This window comes from Vipera berus (assembly GCF_964194415.1).
Source record: "Vipera berus genome assembly, chromosome: 2".
Lineage (NCBI taxonomy): Eukaryota > Metazoa > Chordata > Lepidosauria > Squamata > Viperidae > Vipera > Vipera berus.
Window position 1 is genome coordinate 169,182,591 of NC_138203.1, and position 19,237 is coordinate 169,201,827.

Here is a 19,237-nt window from a genome sequence, read left to right on the forward strand (position 1 = left end):
TATATATATATATATATATATGCCTCCTTAAGTAACACCAGCTGCCTGCAATTAGTGCAGGTTCGCGTCCCACCAGGCTCAAGGTTGACTCAGCCTTCCATCCTTCCGAGGTAGGTAAAATGAGGACCCAGATTGTTGGGGGCAATTAAGCTGACTTTGTAATAATGCCGCTTGGGGTGTGTGTGAAAGCCCTAATAAACAGGCATATACACAGAATGAAGGCTACTGCTAAGCTTGTAAGCCGCCCTGAGTCTTCGGAGAAGGGCGGGATATAAATTGAATTAAAATAAAAAAATAAAATAAAAATATATGAGTTGTCAATTCAATTGTTTTTAAGTAGTATTCTTGGAGAAACCTTCAGGATGATGTAGAAAGACAAAACAAATAAATTGAGAGGCTAGAATCTTAAATAATAAGCATTTCAGGCGGCAACATTTTTTGCCGATTCCATAGAGTGTACCATTCTCCCTGATGAAAGGTTGTATCATGCATCTGGTTGAATGATTATTCCCTGATTTAATTTGGTCTAGAATGAAGAAAAAAAAACCACAATGGAGCCATAAGTGTAAAATAGTTTATAAAAGTTCCAAACAGAACCAAGTCTCTTAAGAGAAATTTACAGTACATTGGTTTAAAGTATTGTTGGAGAGAAATGTTGTAAAGTGAATTGTTACCTACTCCCCCCAAAAGACTTTGGAAGTCTGTTGCTTTGCATGTTCTGCAGGCAGAAGATGCTACCTTTAGCTAAAATCTAATCTAGCTTGGAAGAAAGCTGAAAGTTGCAAGTGGAAAATATTATTATTTTTTTGCATAGCATTTTCCTATACTTGGAGAAAGCTCAAAGTACTCAATAATAGCCTTTTTTTAAAAAAAAAGTGCTGTTGGTGCCCACCATATACTTTGGATTTGAACTTCCATAAGGCTAAAGCTCACATCTGGAAGGCACTGTGTTGAAGAAACCCACCACATTAATAAAAAGATTTGACCCTTTATTCAAGGAAAGAACTCTGTAGCCTTTAAGGAATCTAAATTACATGTTTAATTACCAGAGTTGTTTTACTTAAGGGGGAGGTGGAAAAGGGAGAGAAAAACTCTTCAAGCCAGAGTTGATATTTCTTTGCAGTGTATGTGAAATCATTCCTACGCTAGTTTTTTTGAAACCTGCCACTGATGTTGCTAAATTGAACGTAAGGGAGAGAAAACGTCCCTGTGTAAAATACCAGCCTAGCCTGCAAAAGGCCATAATAGAAATCAGTACTTAGTGCAATACAACAGGAGCAGCAGTGGCCAAGTATCTGCTAATTTTTTAAAAAATGTTCTCTCAGCTCCTCAGTTTTAGGCAGCAGTTCCCTGACACAAAGGAGCAGGGGATATGTTCTACAACAAAAGGGTTAGGAACAAAAAATGTTAAGCAAGTTGGAGCTTTGGTGTAAAGTTTGCTGGTGAAAATGGTGCAAATGCAGGCTTTGCTGGTCGTGCGAGTATTCAGTCAGTGACCTCACTGTAATAATACTTCTGGGCTGCTTCTGTCATTTTCCAATCAGTGGCCCGGAACTCAATGATCTCCAGGAGTAGCAATTGGGAGAGGGAGCTGAGACCCTCCTGCAGAAGGAATCCATCACGCAGAAGGGAAAAGAGCTCATCCATCCTCTGACTGTTCATCTTTTCAAGCTGTTCACCAATGCGGTGCAGCTGCAGGACCAGGCAGTCCACCTTAAGGCAAGAAAGCAACAAATACCTTGAAGAATTGAGAGCATTAACCACACGTGTCCTTTAGGATTCTCTTCCAGTGTTACCACCCACCAAAACAACAACCCACAATTCAAAGCCTACATCAGCTGTCCTCAAGCTATAATGCCATCCGGATATGGCCATTCTGATCAGGGATTATGCCAACTGTTCCTTCTCCAGGTGCACACAGGAATAGTTTTATACTTAAAAGAAGGCGCTTCTAATCTTATTCTTATTAAACAATACTCATTCTCATTCCTTCCTGGGATCCTGAATGGTTTAATAACTTTTTCAGTAGTCTCTTGTTTATTCTCACCCATTCATCCATTTATCCCTTCCACAATTTCGTCTGTTTCATTAGTAGAATTCAATGGAATGTAACATGATCTCACACTAACCAATTGATCTCTACTTTCATATGTACCCACAACAATCTAGATGACACCAATTCATACACTGTAACCTTACCCCTTCATGTCCTTGCATGTATTCCCCAACTCCATAAGACAAGACTGTCTTCATTCAAATCTATTCCACCTTTCCCCATTCTTTTAATTATTCACCAGAACTGTGATTTAACAGAATCCATGTTATCCACACTTTGTTCCAAGAAAACTCACTTCTTCCTCTTTCTGCAGACTGTCAGGCTGTGCCAATCGGAAGAGGCAGTCATAAACAGGATTCACCAATGCCATCATGGGCATATTGTTGACCTGTTAACAGATTGTGAATTTGTCATATTCATAAGCATTTTGGAATGTTTAATCCCCATCTCCAACTTTCAACTTCTTATCATCACTGGGAGATTTTAAAAAATGAAGCAACTGTATTAGTTAACTTATCTAAAAGCTCATGGTATTTTTCACTTATTTAGATGATATACCTCAGAGTGGCCTCCAGAATTTATTCCCCTCCAATGTGTGAAGTTATACTTTACACTTACTTTCCAGCAAGTACAACTGCTGGATGATGTGTTTTGTAGTCAACACATATGTGGGATCAGGTTGAGGAACATTGCACTCAAATTTTTAGTGGAGTCCTGTCATCTCCTGGCCATCTCAAGTGGGATGAGTGGGCTTCTTAAGCACAGCAGTCCATTTGAAGAATGCTTGCCATTCAGAGATTCATTTTGTGCCTCTCATCTACCATATTAACAATGCAATGCAATGCAAAGATTGCTTGTTGACTTTTTTCAAGGTTTATCGATGCAATTTTAGTCTTCATGACTATTCTAATTTATCACTTCTTTTTTCGTTATTGCTTGTATTTTTATTCCAAGGTGTATGCCTTGAATACCTTAAGGTCCACTAAAAGGCAGCCATTTTGCAAAAGCATCAGAGACAAACTACCAATGTCAAAGGCACAAAGGGTTGGGAATTCTTCTTCAGACAATATTTTTTGGGAAATAAGATCAGGATTGCTACATATCTTACGTAGGATTACTCTTTCTGTTAAACCAGCTGGGAATACAGATACTCTTTGATTTATAACTGGTTATTCAACAACCATTCAAAGTTACAATGGACCTCCCAGAGCTACTTACAATCCATTTTTGACGTTATGATGATTGCACACCCAGTTATTTGATCCCCTTTTGGGCGCTTGACAACCAGCTTATCTTTATCACTGCAGTGTCCTGCAGTCATGCGACCACAATTTGTGATTTTATTTTGCCAGTTTCCAGTGTTTATTTCCAATTTCCAGAAAAAAAATCACCCATTGGGAAAAATGGATTTGCTTAACAACTGTGGTGTTTAATGACCAGAACAAACAGTGTAAAAAAATAATAATTCTGGTCTGGTCACATGATGCCTTGACTTCTGATTACAATGACTTATGACTGAAATTCTGAGCTCAGTTATGGTCATAAGTGGGTTAGGACGCTGAGCTTGTCGATCAGAAGGTCGGCAGTTTGGTGGGTCGAATCCCGAGTGCCGCGTAACAGAGTGAGCGCCTGTTACTCATCCCAGCTTCTGCCAACCTAGCAGTTCGAAAGCATGTGAAAATGCAAGTAGAAAAATAGGGTGGGAAGGTAACAGCGTTCCGTGCGACTTTGGCGTCCAGTCATGCCGGCCACATGACCACGGAGACGTCCTCGGACAAGCGCTGGCTCTTCGGCTTTGAAACGGAGATGAGCACCGGCCCCTAGAGTTGGAAACGACTAGCACGCATGTGCGGGGGAACCTTTACCTTTACCTTTTACCGTATACAGAAGTTACTTAAAATATGTTTTTGGAAAAAGAGAGACATGAGCCAATACCAGGCCAACTCTGAATGTTGATCTGAGGCATTTGGATGTTCTCAATTCCCCTTACCCTCAGGTAGTCAAAGATGTTACAGATAAAAGTGACATAGCAGATCCAGGCTTGGAGGGAATGGGCTCGCAATTTATCACGGTCCTTATATTCTTGCTGCAGTCGGTTGAGAAGGCAGCGCCGGAAGACACTTTGGCCTGTTTGTTTGCTTTCCACCTGTGATAAACATTAAGTGCTATATAAGCTGTATGCAATCAAAATGTATTGCAGTCCATGTTCTCTTTATATTGCTCACATGTATAAATTCGCAGCAGCTGTTGCACAGCATTCTGACCCAGACAGTAAGTGAACAAAAAAACAGAGACCAGGGAAGGGGTAAGTCAGGAAAGGGATGCTGAAGGGAACTAGTGATCCCCAGCTATCAAAAGAGAGTGACATTCACCAGATACATATCCATTCCTATTGGAGCTGAAATTTGAAAGCACCCGATGTGTACAGTTGGGGCTTCTGAAGTTTTTCTCTTTGATTTGCATGGACTTCTTCCAGATCAGCAGGCTCAGGCCTAGAGGAGGAATCCAGTATTTTTCCTTTGCCTGTAACTCATGAAATTAGGAGACCGGAAAGGAAGAACTGGATTAAAGTTACTCCAGCAAAATTTCCTATAAACTGCCTTCCAGCCAATAGATATCATGTCTTGCACATCTGCTTCCTGTCTTGGTGACAGCACAGGTTTACCTAGCCTGGTAAGGAAACATTCAGAAACCAACCCACAAGCTCGGAGAACGAACCTTCACCCTCACAGGATTTTATCTCATAGGCATCTGATGAGGAGAAGCAAGTGACAAAACAAGTGTTGTGGTTTTGTAATACAACCCTGTCCCATATACTTGAATAAACTGGAAATCTGTCCAACATTTGCTCTTTTGGTGCAACTGGGCTTAGAAAGGAGATCTGTGCTCCACATCCATTTCTCTCTCATACCCACATTGTTCAAACCCCATCCATACAAAAAGAAGCAGGAGCCTCTAGGGGCACAAAATGCAGAGGGAAGCAAAACTTAAAATGGGTTATTTAATGAGTTTTGCTCACCGAGTCAGGGGCTGTAGTTGAAGGGATAGATTCAGCTTCTACCCTCTCCTCTGGGCTGGATGCCAAACATGTTCTGCAGGTCAGACCAAGCCAAGCTCCATCTGTGGAAAGGAAGCATGGCTGCTGAAAGATAGGCATGCCCAGAACCCTGCTTTAATGCAACCTACAGGCTCCTTTATACGTAATTAACTAATTACACGGTGTGGTGTTATTATAGTATATTATGCATATAGCATATTACATGCAATGTGAGGGGAGTATAGCATTATTGTCTTGTTATTACTATCTTATATTACATTTTACAAGTCTACCTCAAATTTGAAATGGGGATATTATCCCACTCCGTTCACAGGCATGAAACAATGCTGAGTATCAACAAACAGAATCCAAGGTATACCGTAGTTGAAAGTGGAAAACGGGGTTAAACTTTTTACTAATACTCAGAAGGACTATTCAGTCTCTCTCACCTGAGTGATGGCATAACAGATGCGTCCGGCCTCTTTACTGAACACACAATCTTTTAAGGACTGGTCCACAATTATATTGGCCACTTTCTCCAGATGAACGCTGCTGGGATCTATAGAACAAGAGGCAACACTCAATTCTAGATGGAAAGAAATGTAAATCCATTTGACAGACATCACATCAGTAGTTCCACATCAAGGACCATTCCAAGTGAACTTGGGGAATATGTACCAAAAATTTTGTGGGCAAAAATAGCAACTGGGATATGCCAGTTTTTCTTATTTGCATGCCCTACAAGTGTGCTGAACTACACAGTGGCCAATGGCTCAATAAAATAAATGCCAAGTGTATTTTGGATTAGACTATTCAACAAACTGGGATGCAACTGCAGAAAAAGTCTTATGTATGCACGTGCTCCCCTTAGCTGCTGAAGAAAGGGCCTCCGGAGCAGAGTTTAAGGAATCAGAAGATTTCCATGGCAGCAGGCAATCTCTTCATTGGTCTATAAATTTTAAAGATTATGTGTTTGAGGGCCAAGGGAGAAATGGAAAGGCAAAGTGAGGGGGGGGGAAGAAAGAGCTTCTAACCTTTGAGTGCTGTTTTCAGTAACTGCTGAACCTCTAAATCAAATGAATATATTTTATAGTCCTCCTTGCTGGTCTCCTCCATTCCTTTCCCTCTTTTAAGTGGTCTTAGGTCAGGGAAGCTGCTGAGTTAACAGGACCTGTGGAGAGAGGAGAGATCACAAACAGTTCCCTTGAACCAGGGATAGATGGTGCATTGGTTCTTGCCTAGGTGAGGCTCTATAGCCTGTGCAAAGAGAAAAAACAATACTACTGGAGTTGATAAAAGGCAATAAAACCCTTGGATAACAAATGAAAATAAAACCAACCTGGGGAGATTCTCTTCCAACACCAGCAGATAGTATCCCAATTGAATGACTGCTGTTCCTGCAAAGCTATCTCTCCTTCTTCTGTTATTTGAAATTAAGGTGCTTTACTGTGCAAAACAATCTAACAACACTGGCTCCCCTACTCCAGTAAGCCAAATGAAGAATCTCTGAATCCAGGGCCAAGCACACTGCTCACTCATCAAAATTCCTCAGTTTTCGGTCAGTCAGGCAAAAGTGAGTTGACAAAGCAAGACAGGAATCCATGGAAAACATTTTGAAGATCTGGAATCTACTCAAAGAGTAGAAGTTGGAAGGTATGTTCAAAGAAGAGCGGTTGTGCTAATATTCTATTAACTTCCCAATTAACGTCTGTTTTTCTTGGTCCCTACACCTCTAAGCCCCTAGTTACAGTATCTCTGTTTCACATGCCTTGTTCAATTTCATCTGCTTGTTTGTTCATGTTTCCTCCCCAAATGTTAACCATTCTTTGTAAAGTACTATTTCCTGAAATGGCTCCCTTTTTATGTTCCCTTGTCTTGAATTCTTCTCCCTTAACTTCATGAAGCCCTTGGCTTGTAACTCTTCTGCTACCTAACCGCTGCCTTTCCCATTCAACATTTTTTGAGCTAGGCTTTGACATCAGGATTTCCAGATCATTCTGGGATCAGGGCTACCTAAAACAGTAAATGAATCTGTGTAATCCAAATGGCAATGATCAGCAGCTCCATCCTGTCTGGCTAAGAGGGAGGGACACTGGGCTCAGCACCCTCAAAAAGCTGACAGGGAATCTACTGCGGGCAGACCATATTTCAAAGGGAAATTTCCATTTCCAAAAATATGCTTATCTCCATCATTATCACACTAACTGAACATCTAGATCTCTTTCTACTAAAGACAAAAGTGGAACTAGAGGATTCCTTGCCTTGCCCTGCCCTGCCTTATGACTTTTCCCAATTGGGCCAAGGGAAGAGAAGAAAATAAGAAAAACAGGAGAGGCCCCAGTACTGTATTTCCTCCTCTTCATACTTAACTCTGATCATCCTTTGCCCACCAAGCCCCCAAGAATTCCTCAAAGTGTTGTGATTCAGGGTCAGCCTGTGGGTTCGGCAGTTGGGTCGGACGATTCAGAGGAGGAGGAGGGGGGTGTTGGAGAGGTTGCTGAGGGTGTTGGAGAGCTTGTTGATGAGAGCCCTCAGCCAGGCCCCTCCCACCTGGTTACGACGCAGACCCAGCTGTGTGAGCCTGACAGCGTGGATGAAGATGACCCACAGCTGGCTCTGTTCAAGGACGCCCGACGCAGGAGGCAGTCAATCAGGAGTAAACAGAGGAAGGCAATGGGGCACCTCGGAAGGAGGCAGAGAGAAGCCACGCCCTGAACTATTTAAAAGGGGAATGCGTGGGAGGGCTGGTTTGCTGAAGGAAACCGTTTGAATAGCTCCTGCTTCATGGTTAGTGTCTTGTTTTTGCTCTGTTTGCTTTTGTGTCCATAAATTTGGAAGGCTTAGTTCCAGCCTCTTGCCTTCTTGTAAAGGGGTTGTCCCTGCCTTATCTGCAGGGCCGGTAGTAGGCTGGTACAGAACACAAGGGAACAAAGCACTGGGAGAAAGTTAACCCCTGCCATCTGATAGGGTGATATGTGCAAAGCTGGAAGCCTTTCAGATCACACCTCTTTGGAGAAGCATTTTCTTGTGAAAGTGTAAAAAAGACAAGGCAATCTCCTACAGATTCGCCCAGAGGTCCACAGCTCATAGTCTGAGATGCTTTGCTTGATCACTCTTGATTTGCAGTAATGCAGTAAGAAAATCTTACAACAGGTTTGATCAGAAAAATAATGAGATGCTTTAGCACAGGAGGACACACAGGAGGACACACTTTAGCACAGGAGCACCACACTAAGTCATAATGTGTGTGGTTGAGTTCTGGCTTATTATGTTGCATGAATTTAGGTAAATGGAACTTATTCATCAAAGTATGAATTAAACAAATGACGGTCTAACTCAATTCCAAAAAGGAACAGTCGGAGGCAGCACTCAAAGGCCTGCTTTTGGATAGCATTATGTTATCATCAAAACACAACAATTATTTTAAAAAGCACCGTTCTTAATATTCTTTCATTTTTATATTTCATAGCAGCTCTTATCAATCATAAAGGATACTGAATTCCTGATAAATAAACCATTTTCCAAATGGCTTCCCAAAGAAAATAAAAAGTCCACAATTTTAAAAAGTCATCATTTGAAACAGGAGATGAAAAGCAGAGTAAGAATTCATTAGCAAAGATAAAACAGATAAGAGTTAAAAAAAATCCAAAGGCTTGAGAAAATGCAATCTTCCCTAAGCAACAACATATAATAAGAGAGACGCCAAGCCTTTCTGTCTCAGAAAGCTTTCTGTAACTGAGGCATTCTTACGGAGATCTCTATTTCTGAGAGTCCAAGAAAGGCCACTTGTCAATATATAAACATATATTGGAGACTGGCAGACTGGTAGACCTTCAAACCAAGGAGATCCTCAAACTAGTGCCCTGAACTGAGCTTCCAAGTGGATTGGAGGCTTGCACAGTTTTCATGAAACACCAACGTGCATTGGACTGTAAAGCACCAAAATATGCCCTCATAAAAATATCTTCAAGATACCATACACTGCCATAGTCTTAATGCATTTTCAAAATGGTCTGAATTAGCAACTTAGGCCACTATATTGTGAAGGCACTAGAGGTTCTAGTGTTCTAACCTATAATCAAAGGTGACTTGAATACATTATGAATTTAACCCAGAGATTACTATTCAACAATCCCTGAATCAAGACTCTCTTGTTGAAGTGACACTGTAGCTGGCGCACGTGAACAATGTTGAAAGATGTTCACTCTGCTTCAAAGGACATCACTGCAGCACCAAATGAAACATGCATTGCAATGTTAGCTATGTGACAGAGGGATCTATTTTTCGCTTTTAGAGCAAAGGGATCTGGAGGGTTGGCGTGCGTACTGTCACACAGTAAGCCTCACAATCTTCACACATAAAGATTGTAAATTTAGAGTGAGTAAATCACGCAGTTGATTTTTGGTGTCATGAACTGTAGAAATAATGCCACTTTTTTTTTAACTTTGTGGAAGGCAGTCTCTCACAGGAGTCTGCTGCTCTACTGTGGTCTCTGTATGGAAAAACAGAGTTTAGGTGTGCAGAATCTAGTGTGACACCTAGCTGTTGGGTGTTTTGCTTGACTAAAAAGGCAGGCTATCAATGAAATAAAAGATAAAATAAAAAAATTACCTGTGCAAAATGAGAGAACTGGCCAGAGGTAGAGCAGCCTTCATGTACAGTCACACAACATGCATTGCCATGAACTTACTAAAGGTATGACAACTCCCCTTTTACGACAACTGTTGTCACTAAACAGCAATGTTATTAATGGGAGACCACAGCCAGCATTGTTACTGCATGGAGAATTCCCAACTGATAAGTCAGTTTACATTCCAATTCCAAAGAAAGGCAGTGCCAAAGAATGTTCAAACTATCGCACCATTGCACTCATTTCTCATGCTAGTAAAGTTATGCTTAAAATTCTACAAGCTAGACTCCAGCACTATGTGGACCGAGAACTACCAAAAGTACAGGCAGGATTTCGAAGAGGCAGAGGAACTAGAGATCAAATTGCTAACATACGCTGGATCATGGAGAAAGCTAGAGAGTTCCAGAAAAACATCTACTTCTGCTTCATTGACTATGCTAAAGCCTTTGATTGTGTGGATCATAACAAACTGTGGCAAGTCCTTAAAGAGATGGGCATACCAGACCATCTTATTTGTCTCTTGAGAAACCTATATACGGGCCAAGAAGCAACAGTGAGAACTGGACACGGAACCACTGATTGGTTCAAAATTGGGAAAGGAGTCCGGCAAGGCTGTATACTGTCGCCTTGCCTATTTAACTTATATGCAGAGCACATCATGAGAAAGGCAGGGCTAGATGAATCAAAAGTTGGAATTAAGATTGCCGGAAGAAACATCAACAACCTAAGATATGCAGATGATACCACTCTAATGGCAGAAAGTGAAGAGGAACTAAAGAGCCTCTTGTTGCGAGTGAAGAAGAAGAGTGTAAAACTTGGGTTGAAACTAAACATTAAGAAAACCAAGATCATGGCATCCGGCTCTCTCAATTCCTGGCAAATAGATGGGGAAGAAATGGAGGTAGTGACAGATTTTATTTTCCTGGGCTCCAAGATCACTGCAAATGGGGACTGTAGCCAAGAAATTAAAAGACGCTTGCTCCTCGGGAGGAAAGCCATGGCAAATCTAGACAGCACACTAAAAAGCAGAGACATCACCCTGTCAACAAAAGTGCGTATAGTCAAGGCTATGGTCTTCCCAGTTGCAATGTATGGCAGTGAAAGCTGGACCATAAGAAAGGCTGAGCGCCAAAGAATTGAAGCCTTTGAACTATGGTGCTGGAGAAGACTCCTGCGAGTTCCTTGGACTGCAAGGCGATCAAACCGGTCAGTCCTAGAGGAGATCAACCTTGACTGCTCTTTAGAAGGCCAGATCCTGAAGCTAAAACTCAAATACTTTGGCCATCTAATGAGAAGGAAGGACTCACTGGAGAAGAGCCTAATGCTGGGAAAGATTGAGGGCAATAGAAGAAGGGGACGACAGAGAATGAGGTGGCTGGATGGAGTCACTGAAGCAGTAGGCGTGAGCTTAAATGGACTCCAGAAGATGGTAGAGGACAGGAAGGCCTGGAGGAACATTGTCCATAGGGTTGCGATGGGTCGGACACGACTTCGCAACTAACAACAACAAAGTCAGTTTCAACACATACCAGAGCAGTCATAGTAACCTTTCTCCTGCACAGAGCATGTGACCTCTAGTTAGGTTTTAAGACCAATTACTTCTCTGCATAGTCAGCAGTCACTATGGTCAAAGGTCGCCCTGTGATTATTCTGACATGCCTAGAAACTGTTTTCCCCACCTTCTGGTTAGAATCTGGAAGCCTGCTAACTTCAATCCAAATTGTATAGCAGGCTGATCTGTTCATGCTAGGGGCACAGCATTGGTTCCACATACAAGAACAGCCCCTAGCATCTATAGCTTAAAAGGATTTTGACCTACAATGAGCAAAAGTGGTTCTCACGTTACGAGAGGCATTGCCAGCATAAACTACACTGGGCTAGATTGAACCCTGACCTTAGTATTAGGCACTTTAATGTGTTTATACAGAATCTCCTAATGACAGCTAGCCTAGGTCAAGATGACAGCTGACCAGAAAGTTGCTTTCTGGCCTTATGATTGTGGCCCTGAGATAACATGAGACCATAGAAGAGTACTTAAGAACTTTTTCAGAATTTCTGCAGGAGATTCCTCTGACAAGCGGCCAATCACTTAGAGCAGACATGTCAAACACAAGGGCCGGGGGCTGGATCCAGCCCGCGAAGTGATTTTATGCAGCCCGCGAAGCCATCCTGGAAACAGTGAGGGAACGGCCCCCACTGCCTTGGCCCTGGCCCAGAGACCCTCCTTCCTCCAGAGACCCCCAAATCTGTCCCACTCCTGCCCAGGCCCCCATAGGCACCCTTGATGCCAACAATGTAGAGCTGGCCATGCCCATCCAGTAGGCCATACGCACTCTAGCCACACCCACCCAGTAGGCCACGCCCACCCCAGCCACACCCACCTGGCCCCCTAAGGGCAACCGCAATGCTGATGCGGCCCTCAATGAAATTGAGTTTGACACCCCTGACTTAGAATATACTTGGCCAAAGTCCTAAGCTGGACATCCTTGTGTCTGCACCCAAGTTCTTCATTCTTTTCAGGTGACCAGATGCATAAACAAATGAGCTGGAACACCGCCCAAATATGTGTTCCCACAATTTATAGCTGCCTAAAATGGTTACTTGATTTTGTTTATAACTACAATTACTTCTGTACTGCTTCATCTGGCTGATCCCAAGTGTCTTACAAAAGCAAACACATATAAGGGCATCATCCACAAAAGATAACCCGTTTAAAAGAGAGAGAGACAGTCAACCACAGCCAATACTCATCACTCATCCCAGGTACAATGGTTGGGTCCCAAATACTCTTTAGACAGGTCTTGACTAACTTTCCAAACTTCATACAGCAGGACATAGATCATACTTCTGAAGGTAAGTTATACCACAGGGATGGAGAAAGTTTGCCACCAAATCTTCTCTAGTTGTACCTCATGAGTACAGAAATTCTTGATCAGCACACCCTGCCAGCATGTCTTAGGCCAGCAGATTCTGTCTGGGATAAGCAGTCTAAAGTAGGGGTCCCCAACCCCCAGTTCGTGGATCAGCACCAGTCTGCGGCATGCCAGAAACTGGGCCATGCAAACAAGCAAAGCCCCATCTGCGGGATGCAGGCAGCACACAAAACCATGCCCCCTCCAGGACCCAGAAAAACCTCTCTTTAGAGAACCAGACTCAGGTGCTCAAAAGATTGGGGGCTGCTGGTCTAGAGGCTGTAACCTATTTCAGGAATGGCCAAAAGCTCTCAGGGCCACAGTTCCCACAAGCTGTTCCACAGCAGCTATGAATTCAGGGCTGTCATATTATGAACTAGCTCTTTTGGAGGGAACACAATGCCACACAGAGCTACAGTTGCTTGACGCGCAACTTCTGGAACATCATCCCTCCAAAGATCAGACTAACCCCAATCCCGCTGGCCTTTCCTAAAGCCTTGAAGATCTTATTTTGTGCCTACATCCGAGATGTGTTAATAGACGTCTTTTCAGGATTTTTCCCACTGTGTGATTTATGTATATATTTTTACTCATTTAATATTGTAAGTCACCTAGCGTCATGTATTTGAGATAAGTGTCTACACAGATTAAATAAACAACAATGCTGGTTCTATTCCAACTCCTGAAAACCAGAGACTCTTCATTCCTCTTTTAAACCTACCTATAAAAAAGCTGACTGATACAATCCAACAAATTAACCACAAAGACTTTTGAGTGTGGGCGGATGGCTCTACAGCTAACTCCTAACTTGTAACAGTTCATTTAGTGACCTATTCAAAGTTACACCACCACTGAAAAAAGTGACTTATGACCATTTTTCACATGAACGTTGCAGCATCTCCATGGTCACAGGATCAAAAATTAAAGTGTTTGGCCATTGATTCATATTTATGACGGTTGCAGTATCCTGGGGTCACATGATCCACTTTTGAGATCTTCTGACAAGCAAAGTCAATGGGGAAACCAGATTCACTTAACCAACCACCGTGTTGCTAACTTAACAACTGCAGTGATTCGTTCAACAAGTGGGGCAAGACAGGTGGTAAAAAAATTTATTTATTTTTTTTTATTTTAATTCCATTTATATCCCGCCCTTCTCCGAAGACTCAGGGCGGCTTACAAGCTTAGCAGTAGCCTTCATTCTATGTATATGCCTGCTTATTAGGGCTTTCGCCCCCCCCCCAAGCGGCATTATTACAAAGTCAGCTTAATTGCCCCCAACAATCTGGGTCCTCATTTTACCTACCTCGGAAGGATGGAAGGCTGAGTCAACCTTGAGCCTGGTGGGATGCGAACCTGCGCTAATTGCAGGCAGCTGGTGTAACTTAAGGAGGCATCAGCCCACTGCTCCACCAAGGCTCTTTTAGGGGCAAAACGCACCACAAATGTCACTTAGCAACATAAATGTTGAGCTCAATTGTGGTCGCCAGTCAAGGACTACCTGGTACTTTCAAAATCAGCTTTTCAATAGGGAAGCCAACTTACCAAGGGGGAGGAAAGACCCACCACCTCAAAGAGACCCGCACCCCGAGTTTCTCAGGCAGCCCCGAGAAAGCGAGAAGTTGGACGGACACCCACCTGCTCTCTCGCCTTCTACGCCTCCGCTGTCAAGCAGGGGCGCGCTGGCATCTTGACGCTGGGAAAACGCGCCCCCGGGGCCCCTAATACTTTTTGGGGTCTGGCACGGGTCGCTGGAGGTATATCAGCAAAAAGCCCACCACCAAAAAGAGCAGCAGCAGCAGCAAGAAAGGCAGCAGCTCAAGCATGGAGTGCAAGTGCAGGATGGGCATCCTTCGGCTATTGGCCCCCGCCGGCCCCGCCGCCGGCAGAAGCGCCCAGCTGGCCCCCAGCAGCCGTGTCGCGCGCGCATGCGCCCCTCCGGGAAGGCAGAGGCCGCTCTCGCCCTTCACTCACTTTGGGCTCCGACGGCAACTCCTGAAACTTAGTTGCTGAGGAGGGGGGGGTGCGCTCCCCCCCCTTCTCCCCCTTGTTTACACAGCCAAAGGCTTCCTCCTAGGACCTAGGTCATTTCCTTGCCAAGGTGCGTGGCAGGAGGGAGAAAGAGAGAAAGAGAGAGAGTGACAGTGTACCTGCAGCAGCGCCTCCTGCTGGCAAATGAAGGTACCCTCCTTTAAACCAAGATTCTGAAGAGGCTTGCAAGAGCTCGGATGAAGGCAAAATAAGTCCCAGGAGGATAATGTTGCAGGATCCAATCTGGGTCGGTCACTGGGACCAGAGGGCTCCAGGATGAGCTCCAGCATGAGTCCGAAGGCTCGGAAGACTAACTATCTGGTGCCGGTGTCCGATCCAGAATTAACCTGTTTGGTTGCCTTTCCATACTAGAAACTGAGATCTAGCAGCTAAAGCCCTGAATCGGAAATAAGAAACACCAGTTAAACACACAGAGACAAAATTGGTTCGGCAGCCAATTACTGATGTCTCGTGAATGATATACATTAATTGAAATAATTACTGGCACAGATTGGCAATATATAGACTTTATTCAACTCCCATAAATTCAGACGTACATAGGTAGTTCTGAGGATTAATGAGAGTTGTAAAGCAACATGGAGAAATTCTGACAAAATCCAGGAACCAGAGATCACCATAATTAAAATTAAGTATAAGTAGGTAGATTACTAATCTCTTATAATATATAAAACCATATGCTTAATATGACATATATATTGCATCCATCAAATTCCTTTATGGTTTGTATCTCTCTACACACACACACACACACAGACACACACACACACACACACAGAAATATTATCCTGAGCATATTCATTATATGCACCATACTTAATTACTTTGCTACCCTTATCGCATCCGCAGATAATCGCCCGACCGTCCTGTTTAGGGTGACCCGCTCCCTCCTTAATCTAGAGGTGAAGGAGGATCCCTTACAGGGTCGTGCCGAGGAATTTAGCCAACATCTGCTGGACAAAATCGCTCGGATCTGGACCAGTCTGGATTCCGACTGGGCAGAATCTGACGATGAGAACATGGACAGTCTTGTTGATGTTATCTGGGAAGAGTTCGATCCTGTGACTCTGGACGAGGTAGACAAGATCATGAGGAAGCTGAGCTCCACTACATCCTTATTGGACCCGTGCCCCTCCTGGCTGGTTTATGCAGCTCGAGATGGGACATGAGGCTGGATCCATGCAGTGATAACTGCTTCATTGAAAGAGGGCAGTTTCCCCACAGCCTTGAAAGAAGCGGTGGTGAGACCCCTCCTCAAAAAGCCTTCGCTGGACCCAGCTGTTTTAAACAACTTTCGCCCGGTCTCCAACCTTCACTTTCTTGCGAAGGTTGTTGAGAGCGTAGTGGCGCATCAGCTTCCTCTGTTCCTCGAAGATTCTGATTATCTAGACCCGTACCAATCGGGTTTCAGGCCCGGACACAGCACGGAGATGGCATTGGTCGCTCTGATGAATGATCTCTGGCGAGCTCGGGACAGGGGTTATTCCTCTGTCTTGGTCCTATTAGACCTCTCTGCGGCTTTTGATACCATCGACCATGGTATCTTACTGCGGCGTCTCAGAAGATTGGGAGTGGGAGGCACTGTTCTCCAGTGGTTCTCCTCCTACCTTCTGGAACGTTCACAGTGGGTGTTGGCGGGTGGGCAGAGATCGACCCCGAGGCCTCTCATGTATGGAGTTCCTCAGGGGTCGGTCCTCTCACCTCTCCTGTTTAACATCTATATGAAGCCGCTAGGTGAGATCATCCGTGGTTTTGGAGTGGGATATCATCAGTATGCTGATGACACCCAGCTTTTCATCTCAACCCCAAACCACACCAGTGATGCCCTCGACGTGATGTCCCGTTGCCTGGAAGCGGTCCGGGAATGGATGGGGAGGAACAGGCTTCAACTCAACCCGGACAAGACTGAATGGCTGTACATACCGGCTTGTCAGGAAATTCAGATTATTCCATCTCTTAATATTGGGGGCGAGTTATTACCCCCCGTAGATAAGGCTCGCAATCTGGGTGTCCTCTTAGATTCACAGCTCTCCTTAGAAGATCATATAGGAGCTGTGACTAGAGGGGCCTTCGCCCAGGTTCGTCTGGTGCGCCAGTTGCGACCCTATCTGGACCTGGATGCCTTACGTACAGTCACCCATGCACTTGTGACCTCTCGTCTAGACTACTGCAACGCTCTTTACATGGGGCTGCCCTTGAGAACCACTCGGAAGCTTCAGCTGGTACAGAGTGCAGCTGCACGAGTTCTTTTGGGGGTCTCCCGATACTCCCATATTACACCTCTGCTCCATGAGCTGCACTGGCTTCCAGTTACCTTTCGAGTAAAATTCAAGGTGCTGGTAATGACATACAAAGCCCTACATGGCATGGGTCCGGATTACCTACGGGAGCACCTACTGCCGGTGTCATCGTCCCTCCGTCCTATACGTTCCCACAGAGAGGGCCTCCTCAGGGTACCACCGGTCAGAGAATGTTGGCTGGTGACCCCCAGGGGGAGAGCATTCTCGGTGGGTGCACCAATCCTTTGGAACCGCTTACCAGCTGAACTCCGGATGGCCCCCGACCTTCGCTCCTTCCGGCGTGATCTAAAAACTTATCTATTCGAACAAGCCGGCCTGGCCTGATGGATTTGGGTTTTAAAATTATTTATCTAATGTATTCTTATTTTATTGCCCTGTACACCGCCCTGAGTCCTCTAGGAGTAGGGCGGTATATAAATCAAATAAATAAATAAATAATACTTTCAAAGTCCTTTTTAAAATTTCATGTGTCGCTACATCTCCACTAATGCTACTGTTGCATACACTCAAATGCTTTTCTTGAATCAGGGACTACATTACATTACCTGAATTTAGAAGTAACACTACATTATACCAGTCAATGGACATCAGAATTCCTTTTTTATGGAGATGATGTCCCATTTAAGGAATGTTCTGCAAAAGGAGAAATCAGAAATGGGACAGACAGGGTTTCCACAAGCAGATGGAATATGCCTGCTCTGCCCAATTGTACTGGCTGAGCTGAAACTATGGAAGAGAGTGAGTCTTGCAGATAACCAGGTCACAAAGGCTTTATAAGTAATAACCAACACCTTGAATTGCCTCTGGAAACCTGCCAACAATCATTGCAGCTCATAGGGCAAAGGTACTACATGAGCAAGATGTGGCATGCCCATAATTGCCTGTCACTGCATCCATATTCAGCTGTAGTTGAATGGCAGCTCCATGTACATCACATTGCAGTAGCCCAGGCATAAGATGACTAAAAGCACAAGTGGTGTCTAAAAAGAGGGGTACAATTGGAACATAGATTGGATTTGTGTGAAGATTTTTCAGTGGGACCTGTTTCTCTCCTCAAGAAGCCTGCCTTGGACCCAGCTGTATTAAACAACTTTCGTCCTGTCTCCAACCTTCGCTTTCTTGCGAAGGTTGTTGAGAGTGTGGTGGCGCATCAGCTCCCTCTGGTCCTAGATGAAGCGGATTATCTAGACCCGTACCAATCGGGTTTCAGGCCCGGGCACAGCACGGAGACGGCATTGGTCGCGCTGGTGAATGATCTCTGGAGGGCTCGGGACAGGGGATATTCCTCTGTTCTAGTCCTATTAGACCTCTCGGCGGCTTTCGATACCATCGACCATGGTATCTTGCTGCGGCGTCTCAGGGGATTGGGAGTGGGAGGCACAGTTTTACAGTGGTTCTCCTCCTATCTCCGGGGACGTTCGCAGTCGGTGTTGGCAGGAGGGCAGAGGTCGACCGCGAGGTCTCTCATTTGTGGAGTTCCTCAGGGGTCGGTCCTCTCGCCTCTCCTGTTCAACATCTACATGAAACCGCTGGGTGAGATCATTCGTGGCTTTGGAGTTGGGTATCATCAGTACGCTGATGATACCCAACTTTTCCTTTCGACCCCAAACCACCCCAGTGATGCCCTCAACGTGATGTCCCGGTGCCTGGAGGCGGTTCGGGTCTGGATGGGGAGGAACAGACTCCAGCTCAACCCCGACAAGACTGAGTGGCTCTGCATACCTTCATCCCGGGTTTATTCGGATGTTCCACCTTTGGCTATGGGGGGTGAACTATTACCCCCCGTAGATAGGGCTCGCAACTTGGGAGTCCTCCTAGATTCACGGCTCACCCTGGAAGACCATATAGGAGCTGTGGCTAGGGGGGCCTTCGCCCAGGTTCGCCTGGTGCGCCAGTTGCGGCCCTATCTTAGCCGGGATGATTTGTGCACGGTCACTCATGCGCTCGTGTCCTCTCGTCTAGACTACTGCAACGCTCTCTACATGGGGCTGCCCTTGAGGACCACCCGGAAGCTCCAACTGGTACAGAATGCAGCCGCGAGAGTTGTGTTGGGAGTCTCCCGATACTCCCACGTTACACCGCTGCTCCGTGAGCTGCATTGGTTGCCAGTTGTCTTCCGGGTGAGATTCAAGGTACTGGTAACAGTGTTTAAAGCCCTTCATGGCATGGGGCCGGAGTACCTTAGGGAACATCTGCTGCCGGCATCAAGCTCCCTGCGCCCTGTGCGTTCCCACAGAGAGGGCCTCCTCAGGG

General features: G+C 44.8%; 1 protein-coding gene across 3 annotated transcripts; it reads right to left on the minus strand.

The window, feature by feature from the left end:
- Positions 1-554: 554 nt before the first annotated feature.
- Positions 555-14,741, minus strand: MIF4GD (MIF4G domain containing). 3 transcript variants are annotated; one of them, XM_081318581.1, is made up of 6 exons: positions 14,610-14,741; positions 6,128-6,264; positions 5,543-5,652; positions 4,047-4,202; positions 2,352-2,444; positions 555-1,713 (listed from the first exon to the last, which is right to left on the minus strand). In XM_081318581.1, exons 2-6 carry the CDS (start codon positions 6,207-6,209, stop codon positions 1,486-1,488), a joined length of 669 nt encoding a protein of 222 aa, XP_081174707.1. In that variant the 5' UTR covers positions 6,210-6,264; positions 14,610-14,741; the 3' UTR covers positions 555-1,485. The 3 variants fall into 3 exon arrangements, with proteins under 3 accessions (XP_081174707.1, XP_081174708.1, XP_081174709.1); XM_081318582.1 differs by lacking the exon at positions 14,610-14,741 and adding an exon at positions 14,274-14,583; XM_081318583.1 differs by lacking the exon at positions 14,610-14,741 and adding an exon at positions 6,433-6,912.
- Positions 14,742-19,237: the final 4,496 nt, after the last annotated feature.